General features: G+C 37.8%; 1 protein-coding gene across 4 annotated transcripts in view; it reads right to left on the bottom strand.

Moving 5' to 3' along the window:
- dcc (DCC netrin 1 receptor) overlaps positions 1–9,651 on the bottom strand; it is a 107,252-nt gene extending 97,601 nt beyond the window's left edge. For all 4 annotated transcript variants that reach the window (XM_077622952.1, XM_077622953.1, XM_077622954.1 and 1 more), the window contains exon 1: positions 9,030–9,651. In XM_077622952.1, the coding sequence (XP_077479078.1) occupies positions 9,030–9,150 (121 nt within the window). In that variant the 5' untranslated portion in view covers positions 9,151–9,651. The remainder of the gene's footprint in view (positions 1–9,029) is intronic.
- Positions 9,652–12,481: the final 2,830 nt, after the last annotated feature.

Here is a 12,481-nt window from a genome sequence, read left to right as displayed (position 1 = left end):
GGGTGACAGGATCGTGCTGACTGATGCAGTGACAGCAAATGAAATGGCTGTGTGGAACTAATTAAGGGTTTTATTATTTGAAAACAGTACTTGGTCATGCTTTTTGATGAATATTTCATCATGTGATAAAAGAAATGGAAGTATAATTTGGGAGAGTAGGAGTTTGTATGGCAATAATTTGGTTTTAATAACGAGAAAGACATGTTTGGATTGGCATTCTTTGTTTGTTCTTGGATAAATGAAGAAATATGGGAAGAGTAACTTCAGATTAAATCTTTGCTAAGAAAGGAAACGCTACAGTGCACAGCAAGGTAGTTTATGCTGAAATGGATTGGTAGTTGGTCATGTACAACCTTGGTTAAAGGTTTGTCATTTGCAACATAATGTTGCATTTTATTGGAATGCAATTTGGGATCAATGTAGAATAAAACTCCAAATTAAAAGCCAGTGTACGATGTAAATATTTCATCATCAGGATCAATTTCTATCATATTTGAAATCTAATCGAGGTGTAATGTGCACTGAAAATCAATAACATAGTCACATTTTAATTAAACAGCACCTGAATTAGAAAATAACATTACAAAATCTGAATGTCCTATATTGACATACTTTGTAATCTGCAAGTCTCACTTTTTAAGGACAACCCATGTTTACGGTTTACCAAATCTAATTTGCATCATCGACAATATTTGTGGAGATCTGCTTGAAAAAACACATTTTTGTGAGGATAAACTTAACTGCGAGGCCCAAACCTGGTTTCTCTAACTTAAAAAGTTCACGGTCACACGTGTCCACCATTTCTATCTTAGAAAAACAATTCAAATTCAATGTGGCCTGCCCATAAAGCCGTAAAGGGACCATGTTTCAGTGTGTATTTACACAAGTAAATCATTGCTGCCTTGTGAAAATATATAGGCTTGTGTGGATTTTTTTTCCGTCACCCAAAAAGAAATAAACAAAAGTTGCATGGTGGAGATACATTTTCATCTGACACGTGATAAGTGTGCCAGCGTACACATTGGGTGATGTGTGCGTGAAACACCCAGAAAGAGCAAGATTGTGTATGCTGCATGCAGGACGCATCACTAATCTTTATAAGTGGCTATAAATCCAAACTGCTCTGCTGGGCGTTCATGGTGGTGGGGGAGGAAGTGGGGTTCATGGGGGAAGGAGGGGGGCCGGGGGGGTGTTATAGCCATTGCTCGCTTGCATGAAACCACAGCTTGCAAAATGAATATTTATGGGGTGAAACCGCTGCAGTTGTTGAGATTCATCTCATCAGGTAGCAGGGCTGCACAAGAAGGGAACGTTTAAGCACTGAAGGTTTCTGGAAATCAGCCAAAGGTGGTGAATATGTGTCAGTGGCTGACCTAAGAGATGGACCATTCTGTTTTCAGCTCAGCTTTATTTGTGTGGTCAACACTCAATTCCCTCAGCATACAGGCAGCAGTGACAGAATAAATCTGTTATTACGTTAACTGCTTTCAGATATGACAATGCAATGTACGCCTCGATAAGTACTAAAGCATTAGGGAGCCCATTAAAAAGCATGTGACAACATTTTCAATAATTATCCTAATGGCAAAAAAATGATTATTAGCGTTACAGGCATTGACATTGAAATAGTTTTATTCATATGTCAAGGCACCGCTGACTAAATATGTACTCATGGCGCTATAGGTCCCACAAAGTACGGACAAATAGGCTTAAGGACATTTTTCTCCACATCCATCAGGACTCTAAACTTTCGGTAACACGACACACAATCCCTTCTGTGTAATAACTTCGGGGTGAGGTAATATGAAAAGACGTTTGGGCGGTGATCTGCCTCCTACTGGCTGACTGAAGGTAAGTGAAAGACAGTGAGAGGTAAGTGATCCGCTCGGGAGGTGATGCGATGTATCCATAACGGCAGAATGCCAAATTACGAGTCCGAAACTATCATTTATTTGGGTCTTTTGCCGAAAAAACGCACCTTATGGAGAAGCATTACCAATTTCGTCATACGCAGTTTCTGGGTGCGATGACAATTAGGCTTTTGTTGTTAATGATAACGACAGGGCCTATGTCCGATTATTATTATTATGAACGCTAAAAATGTGTGATAGCAAAACAGCCTGCCTTCAGATTGCAGCAAACTGCCCTGCTACTTTTTACCCAAAACATTAAAGCTGACAGCAATGTCTGCTCCAACTTTGCACCAAGAGAGCTGTGCTACATTCTGGTTTTTTTTCCATTGTGCATCGTTCCCAGTGAATAGATTTCAGAAGAGGGCTTTTCAGTCCACCTGGTTGAACTTATCAGATTCTTTTTACATTGATGATTTTTATAGCTCCGTACTTAAATGGTACTCTCCAAAATGAGTTTAATAAGGATTGATTTTTTTTATATAGTGATGTGATCCACTCTATCTGATTGCCGCAGTGTGATACATCTGATTCCAGAAATGTGGATCACAATAAAAAGGAACTTTTTGGTTTTCAAAGTGAATTTCCGCAGTCTGCCCCATACATATGCTGGGGGAATATACGTCAAAAGTTTCTGCATGTACCCCAAATACAATGAAAATCATAGCTTACACAGAGCAGAAAATTAAGGAACAATTTAATTTGATGGTGTTTTGTTTTGGTTTTTTGCTGAGAATTATACAGTGTTTGTACTGTAGTTAATACTGACTTTCCAGGCAAAAAAAATTAGGCAGTACATTTGTATTTTTTATAAAGTTGTCTGTCTGTTGAAATCCTAAAAAGCATTTGTGTTTCAGCATGGGAAAACTAAATCACTTTAGCCAGGAAAATGTAAGGACAAATCATTCACACATAAAAGCCTGCTGATGTACTAATGAGAAGGAATTAAAGGTGAGGGAATCGGTGGAAGTTCTCCGGCAGGCAATGCAGCTTTTGCGTTATGAATAATGTAGGAGTGTCAGAGCCATGTCGCTGATGTTAAATATAGACAGCTGAGAGCACAAAACACAAATGAAACGTTAATGTTAAGAGCTCAGCAAATTATCGGTCTGTATATTGCTGGGAGACATGTTTTGTAATTTTTTTGTTGCCTTTTTATTCAAACGTATGAATAATAAAGAGTCTAAATGAAGTCATTTCAATTACTCATTGGTTGCAAGTGCTTCATGCACAAACAAACAAAATATGGCTTAGTTAAAATTGTAATTAGTAAAAGAAAAGAACATTTTAAACAGAACTGTTTTCAGTTTTTTACGAGTTTTAGCCACTTTTTAGGCTGAATATGTCTGGCCACTATTTTTGAATTCATCATTTTGCCCCCAAAAAGTTGCAGCCCATCAAACTTATATTAAAAAAGAGGGATTTTTTTCCAAAACATCTCTAGCCATTCTGCATTAATCAGAAGGTAGCTTGCCAACATAGAATAACAACAATAATTGCCACACTTTTCAGTGCTGGATGTCTGAGCTCAACAGTTTTATGGATTTAATTATTTATTTATTGTGTATTATTCTTTTATTTCATATATTGTGTTGTAATGGATTGTTGCGTAGTCCAGGGTGTAGTCAGCCGCAAAATTGGTGGCTGGATAAAATATATATTATACTTTGGGAAAGCATTTATTGTTGCTTTGCAATCACAAGTCACAGTTTAGCTCTATTTCTTTTGTTTGGAGTCACCACTTCTCCACAAAACAGCACCCAATAGCGGAAAAAAAATAACACACCATGGGTTTAAATGTACAAAAGTGCTGTTTTTACAAATTTTATCTGGGAAGATACAGTCGAGACCCAGAAAATAGGAGTGTTGCAGCAAAGTGGAGCCTGTCAAAAATAATACTGCAGCATTCAGAACTAAAGGCAGAAATACAGGCTAAACTAATGATAACATGCAACTGTGTCTTTTTGTTGTTTTTCTACAAATGTTATAAATGACTAAATTATTTTTTTAGTGTCTCCAAATAGTTGATAGGAAGAATTTATTAGAGTTTATGAATTATCGCACTTCAACGTACAACCAATTATAGCCAGTGGTGTTTGTTTGTATCTTTTTTTTACCCCAAAGTCATATCCATTAAACATATCCACATTTTTAGTGTTGGCTGTTGTATGGTCTTAAGTTTGAAAACCAGAAAAGTTTTCTATTTTTTTTTTACGAGCTGTGACGAAAATGTTTGAAGGATGTATTACACACCCAATGTTTAAATTTTAACCGTCATACATGGCATCCGCATATCACTCCATCAGTGCACAGCAGTAGATTTGGAATGAGTAATGCACTCTTGAGAGCTGATTAGATGCCTGCTGAGCCAGGAGACCTCATTTGAGCCACAATCAAAGAAGTTAGCTCCATATACGTAATATCTCTCCCTTTGACTTCTTTTTTTTTTGTTTTTATGAAAGGATGCAGCCAGCGGAAGAGTCGTAGAACATTAAAACGGGAGAAGCATCATTCCCAGGCAGAATCTCGTTATCAAGCATCCTGCATGCAATTGGAGATCAGAATTTTTAACAGGGTATTAATTCACTCTGACTGATCCATTTTAAATCATCATTTTGTGATCTAAAATGTTGCTTCAAATATTTACAGATTTATAAAGAACATTTATTTGTGAAATGAACTTCAGAGGTTTATACTTTTATGGATTGGCCAATTCTTGAATATAATGCCGATATGTGATGGTTAGAACTGAGAATATTCTGAAATCCTGATTTTATAGAAACCTCCCAATGGTCGTGGGGGTGATAGAGCCAATCCAAGCCAACTAGGGGCTTGGGGTTAATAGTCACTGTGGAGTGCCGCTCTTATATGTGTTCAACATCAAATTTATTCAAAGTAATAGCATTGAACCTTAAAAAAACTTGATCTTTATCATTTTGAACCGAAATTTTTCATCCGTTGAACAGGGACGAATAAATTAAGATATGGAGCCCTCAAAATCACACAAACGCAAATTTACATCATCAGGTAGTAGGCTAAATGACTTTCTGCCTGCAAGCAGAGTCAAGTACTAAATTAAACTCAGCTGAGCATCAGCTAATGTGTCATTTTAACTTTGCTTTATTATTAATCAGCCGCTTCTGGTGCTGATTACATACACGCTCTTTTTCATTTGGCCTAGCAATCAACCTCCCAGACCTCAGTGGCACACATGTCATTTGTCACATATTGTGAGCCCTGAGCTGCAAGACACACACACACACACACACACGCACACACAAATACACACACAATGTAAGGACTCTTCAGTATCTCAATTCAAACCACACTTCAACGGCGTGGTTGGATAGATTAGAATGAAAATGGTATCTCTTAGTGTCTCTCATGGGCCATTGTTGACTTTATTACTCACTCTGCTTATTAATGAATGGATTTACAGCATGGGACTTTGTGCTTTAACCCTTTAGTGACTATTTTTGCTTGTTTAACAATCTTAGCCTTTTTTTGTTTCCATCCACGGGCAGTTGAAATGAATGTTGCACGTTTTGTTCTATCGAGCACTACTAATCTTTTAGTAATAAATTACTACATACTCAGTTGAATCCAAAATAATTGCTCTCACGGCTTGGTCAGACAATGTTTACCATTAACAGCGCTAGACGTGGAGTCCATTTAATTTGATCATTCTAGTATAGTATTTTAAAAATAAGCAAATACACTGAGTATCTTCAAATTGGTGGTCTGCTAAGGCCAAGACAAAAGGCAGACTACACAAATATAAAATTGTGTTAACTGCGAATATATGATCCACAGTTCAAAAGCGATGAGTTGTCCGCTGTGCCCGCTGTGAGTGCGTTAGGGTTAATTGTGAAGGTGACGTTAAAGATATGCTCTTTGCTCTGCCGAGTTCAGATCCACCTCGTCAAGTTTAATGATTAATTAAGTTGAGGCTAAGCCCACTGGACATGCAAGCCCAACTATCCCTACACCAAGAACAAATGCTGAGAAGATAGTTTTTCTTGCTCCTTCATTGGGTTTAAAATACTCCCAGGCTGGTGGATATTTTAGGGTTTTGTCCTGCAGGCAATTTGACTTTGTCAATTAGTCAAGCAGAATAGGATGGATGAATATTAGCAACAATTTAAAAGGCATGACGACAGTAAGGAACACACAATAGTGCTTTGAATTGACTTATCTGGGCATGCACAAACATAAGGCGGTGTTCATGTTCCACAAAAAGTGAATCATTGCAGAGAAAAGAGCATAAATGGACAGGAGTATTTTATTTTAACATACTGTAAATATCCATATATTTGAATGCATTTAAAGCCATGAATGAATTGTTTTGTTAAAGAATGCTTTTTGCAACTTTTACCAAGCCATACAAAAAGGTCAAATCCAAAAGGTTGGAAGGAGTACAATTCTAATAGTAATAGTAAAACTGCATGCACCAGTAGATAACAATAAAAACATAAGTGAAGGAAAAAATAACAGATGAGCACACTGTATGCGCAACGGACTGAGATGTGATTTGTTGATGGCTTCAACGAGGATGTATTTTTTTTTCTTTCTGGGGGCAGCAATGGAATGGAGATTAGATTCTGTGAAATGAGTGTGGAGGATATATCAGAAATTAATGAATGCTGCTGCTTGGATAATCAAAAACGGAGACCTGGAGAGGTGCCACATTGATGGAGCTCTTACCAACTAAAGATTAGCAATACTCCTCTATCCTGTCTATCTCTCAACAGCATATTGAATCCCCAGTAGCTTCTTTTGCTGTCCAATCAGCATTTTGTGACTGATGCATCTATATGTTCCTTCCATGGCCACAAAATCCAAAATAATTGTATGAAACATATGTATAACTTGTCTTGATTGCACTTGCATTGTAGTCGGTGCCCTTTTGAGCCTGATTTAAGGAAGCCTGTTTTAGATGCAACACACTGTCCCTGAATATTATAGAGGCTCCTCCATATTTGACAGCAGGGACAGTGTGCTGTTCTATAATCCCTGCAGGTACTATAACAGAGAGGTACTACCACTATTGAGCATGTGTGTGTATAGCTCGTGTATGTAACATGAATCTGTTTCATGGCCATAAAGATTCACGAGATGTTCACATATCTGCGCCCTTCCCAGCCATTATCTCCAGCTGAGCGATTTTCATCCCGCGCCGCCGCATTATTAAACAATTTGCGGGCATCGTTTTACACGCCATCATAAGCCTGTAGTTAAAAGACGATCCATTTAAGGTTTTGAACTCCTTTGAGAAATCTTTTGTACTCATGACCAAGGTTTTCTTATCACTTAAAGAGCTTTCCTACAGAAAAATATCTCTTAGTGAAAACAGCGGCCACAGTACTGACAATTTAGTTAAACTAGGAACAATAGTTACCTTATTTTCCAGCATCTGTTCACTTATTTTTTTCCAGATAGCCTTAAAAAAGCAACAAATCAGGCTATCTGTGGTCACAGAGAGAAAAAATACATATATAAGTTGCACTTGAGTGATCTGCGAATGACTGGCCCCAAATTCAGGTGTCCATATTTGGCTGAGTAAGGCTCCAGCACCCCCGCAACCCTTGTGAGGAAAAAAGCAATATAGAACATGAATGAATGAAGTCACACTTGATTATGAGTCGCATGTCTAGCCACACTATGACACAAAGCGCGACTTATAGTCCGGAAAATACCACACTTGTGATGTTGTTAGTGGTCAAGAATGGAGGTAAAATGTCTCCAGTCCAAAGCATATGTGAGCACATAAATTTGCATTTGAAGATTGCGTTGAAAGGTGTAAAGTCCACACATCTAAAGATCCATCAGACTAAAAAACAAGCAGCAGGGAATTTTACAGTCGAGCTGCAGAAAACATTACCTCCACCTACACAAGTACTACATGCACACTCACACAACGTCATCGTTAAGTGCAGCAACAGCGCGCTCATACCTTCCGACCACCAATTAGCTTACTTAGAGCTTGAACTTAATGTATTAACATATAAGACTCTAAAGAAGCCTATTACATCCATTTATATGTCTCAAACACCCCATTATATGAAGAAAAATAACATCAAACTAATGTACTGATCAACGTGTAAAGTTTAAAAGACAGAAAAAAACACGATTTGCTATCATGACTAAATGCAAGCATGCATATTCTGTGTTTACATCCCATAATCATCGATGAACAATTAATAATATGAAATAAGTGAAGAGTGACCCATCGTAACGGGCATTTAATGAATTTTGTTGTTTTTAAAAAATAAAACTATAAATGAACATTGAACATTTTTCATGGGATGAAAGAAGAATCTCATTTTCTGAACTTTCATTTTCTTAGTAATGCTGCATTGAGTAGAAAAGAGTTCCTAAAACTGTATAATGCCATGTTGTGGTTCAATATTGAGCCACAAACTAGCTGTGAGTGAATTAACAGCGTCTCTGCTGGTTGTAACATAGTATAACACTCCATTGATCTGAATTACTTCAATTACCTTCCCCATAATCATAATCATTAACACTCAATTATGCGCAAACTAAAAAGTAGTTTATCAATGTCTTGATGCCCACGTGTCTGTGAGCAAGGCATCTCTCAGATAAAAAGATAATTAAGGTCCTAATGACTAATAAACAAACACACAAAACAGCCCACTATCTGCTAGAAATGAATAAATAAGAATCCCATGTTGGAACATTGTGATATTATTGATCAATATGTCAAGTACAAAATGAAACAACACAAATAAGCCTGATTCATGTAGTATCAGTGATAGGGGGAGGTCAACAGGACAAGAAATAAATGAAAATAGGTGTAAAGACCTGATAAAAACATTTTCACCAAACGGTTTCACCCAAAGACTGTCCAATGCAATTAAAATAAACAATCTGTCCCACCTTTTGAAACGCTTGACTCGGCTCAAATTTGTAATAAATCTGCAAATTAAACCTGCACAAAAAACTCATTCAACATTGAATAAAACCCTGATGAGAGGCCTAACAATCTTAAATTTAATGTCGATGCAGCCTTTGCACAAATACTAAAGTCCAGCAATACAGTGTTAAAAATCAAAAGTCAGAGCCAGTCCCCCCACAATTTCTCAATCAAATACTTACCGTGTGCAGAGTTGTGAGCAGCCAACAGACAGAAGAGCAACAGCAGGTCGAGTCCTCTTGTCCACCTCAGCATCGGCACCTGGCAAACATTTCCATAACATCCAAATAAAACCAGTTCCATGGTGTCCTGATGCAGTCCTGCTGAACCTGAGTCAACTGCAGGTTTACCCAATCTCAAATTCCACAAGCTTTTCAATCTCCAACAGTACGTTATGGCCACCAAAACATGTAAATGTCCACAAAAAAAACACAGGATGTGCAGTTCGTTGGATGGCGAGGAGGAGACGAAGACAAACAGAACCTTTCCTCCTCTCCAAAATTAAAGCACACCGGTTCTGTTGCTGGACTGACTCCCTATTTAAAGAAATAAAAAATAAAAAAAGACCCACAAAATCCCAACAGATGCACAGATACTTAATTTCCTCTCTATTCAAGGATAAAATAAGTTCCAGGAACTATGAGGGGTACTGTCTCCATCACTCCTGCGAGAGGCGGTGGCTTCCCGGTTTAGAGCGGTGGAAGGGGAGTTCAAATCCGCTGTGCCTTCCCGGAGGTCTGCTCCGTCTGATGGGGAGGACGGATGGAGAAAGCGCCAAGTGGAGAGAGTGAGAGAGAGGGAGAATGGGAGTCGGACCTCTCTCTCTCCATCTCTCTCGCTCGCTCTCCTCAAAGAGAGAGAGGGGGTTCGAGAGACTTAGAGCCAGCATGCAGCCATTGATCTAACATGGGTGGAGGTAAAGCCTGGAATTGAGGCAAAGAGCAAAGCCAACGGAGCCAAGTAGCTGGAGCCCATGTGTAGAGAGGGCACAGCAGTGGGGAGAGATTAACTGAACTCTCCTGCCCTCTCTGGTCACAGCGGGAATTTAAACACTCCCCCCTGTTGGGAAAACAACTATTTAAAGTAATACTGTATGTACTTGATTTGAGCCCTTTCACAGGATCAGTGCCCAAGAATTTTAATGCACAAATTTGTTTGCTGAAATATCCAACTCAATTCATGGGACTAATGTCCCTATGTTTTCACTTCATCATGTTACCCACATAACCCTTCTATGGACAGATAGTTCCAAAAAAAAGCTGGGCATGAAGAAACTTAAAGTATATATATACAGTCAGTGGCGGAACAAATCAAATCGGAGCCCCAAAAGCAACAATGAGGTTCAGCACAACAGAGAGAAATTCCTAGTATATGTCATGTTGAAGTCCATCAAATGAACGTGAAGGATGATAAACTTGGAGAACAGCCAAATTAGGAGCCTATTTTCACCCATTACTAAATTCATTTAATCCAGTTTGGCACTGACATGAACCGTTGAGCCCATTGCATATTACGGTATTAGGTAGAATTCCTACCTGGTAAATTTGTGTTGACAGGTCAGGTGCATTGCTAGAAATGTCGGTTCCAGGGAAGGCAAACAGAGTCCAAATTCTTCATTTTAGCATTACAATACTGATAAGTTTATCCAAAAGAAATTAACCACACATCAGGAAGAAGAACAAGTTCTATTTACTTTCACAAGACTCACAAATCTAATGACTTCATCAACTATCTTATACTTATACTAACTTATGGCGCAACAAATAATGATTTTAGTTGTAAACAAATTATAATACAGATCTCAAGGTGCAACAACATAATGTCAATAAAAAAATAAAAAACAGGTAATATCTTCAAACCGTCTAAACAAAGCATAATAAGTGGCAAGTATACCCAGAAGTCTTTGCAACATTCTCATTAATGGAACCTTAAACAGAATGAATGTCAAATGTCTGCAGTTTTGGCTTATTTATTGCAAATGGAGCATCCTTTCCATTCTTGTCAATGTCTTGACTATAATTTTCTATTCATTAGATATGATTAAAAAATAATAATTAAAAATGGTGACTTTTCTTTAAAAAAACAGTATGTTCCTAATTTTTGAATGGCAGCGTGTGTGTAGATAGTGAGAGAGAATGCAATAATTCGGTTTAATTTTATTTCACTGTCTACATTTCTACACAATATACAGCAATTTATTTTTTGCTATAGTGTATAAGGGGGGTCGGGGCATGCGTGTGCGTGGGCGTGTGCATGTTTCATAATAAAGAAAACGGTCTGTGATATGCCAACACACCATGAAGGAAAACGGTTCACTTCATGCGTGTTGTACATTTTTATCACTGAACGGATATTAATGTCTAAGGGGAAATTAAACAGGTGTGTGGTGTGTGCCTGCGAGTGCATTTCTGTGCTTATTGTTTGAGCCGTGTGCGGATCTTTGTTGGCAACTTGGTTTTGTAGGCGAAATACCATTGTGTCCCCACCAATATGAAACAGACAATGATGAATATGCCTCTCTATTGGTGAAGCAAGGCTATGGATCTGACTTCATTTTGTCAAACAGTGACCATCAAAATGCAAAATGACTTGAATTGATAGACTCCAGGCCGTCCTGGAAAGGTCTAATGGTGAGGTGAGCCGTTAGCCTCGCTCTTATCGGAATGCAATAGCTCTGTGGCAAAGCTCTTTAAAGTGTTTGCGTCCGCAGAAGTCGCCTTTCCCCAAAGAATTTCAAAAGCTGGAAGCTACACACCTTTCAGGGTAAAATCCCGATCCAAGGTTGTCAAGTGAAACCAACAAATAGGCTTACAAGATGTACAAAATGTGGTACAGAAGAAAATCCAATACAAAACTTGAAATAAGAAGCTATTAGATGATGGCTTGAAAAGACAGACATGTTCAAAAACAAGTCATATTTTATAAATTGCCACTCGAACAGACGCATTTGTGTTATCAAATAATTACATGCCTGACCTTAAAGGTGTTCAGATGTAAAGGATCGGCCATACTTGCAATATGCTGGTGATTCATGAGAATAAAAATGAAGTATAGATCTTCATTATCGTGTTTTAATGAAATATTCGAGCAGCTTTCACTATAACTCTAATTCTAAATATTTTTTTACATAAAACAAAACACAGCATAGAGAACCCGTCCCTTAGAGTATGGAAAGTGAGAAAAGTAGCTTCATGTCGGTTGTTTTTGAATGTCTTTTTGGCTTTATTACTCAAAAAATCAGTCAGGTCATCCTGATATTATGAAGAAACCTGAGTAAAAATCATCATATCTGATAACAATATGCAGCCCTGATATTCATATCAGCAATTTCTACAACTAAGCAAGCAGAGGCACATTTTATGTTGAAGGGAAATTCTCCATTTTCTGAAAGAACAACGATTCCTATAAATACAATAATTGCATAGACATAATTTTAGGTTGTCATTAAATTAATCTGCTCTGAATCATTACGACAATGTCATGAACATTAGTGCAATTAGCAGTTTGTAATGATTAATTACATTTCTGTACGGTGTATATAAAACGATAGACTATGTAAAGTATTTTTTATTATGCTGAGTTATCACTACCTTAATAGATGATGTGCTAATATGAGCCTTCCTCTTTTTTAGTG

Source organism: Stigmatopora argus, chromosome 16 (assembly GCF_051989625.1).
Source record: "Stigmatopora argus isolate UIUO_Sarg chromosome 16, RoL_Sarg_1.0, whole genome shotgun sequence".
NCBI classification, from domain to species: Eukaryota; Metazoa; Chordata; class Actinopteri; order Syngnathiformes; family Syngnathidae; genus Stigmatopora; species Stigmatopora argus.
The sequence above is the reverse complement of the archived record's forward strand: the minus strand, read 5'-3'. Positions and strand labels throughout refer to the sequence as shown.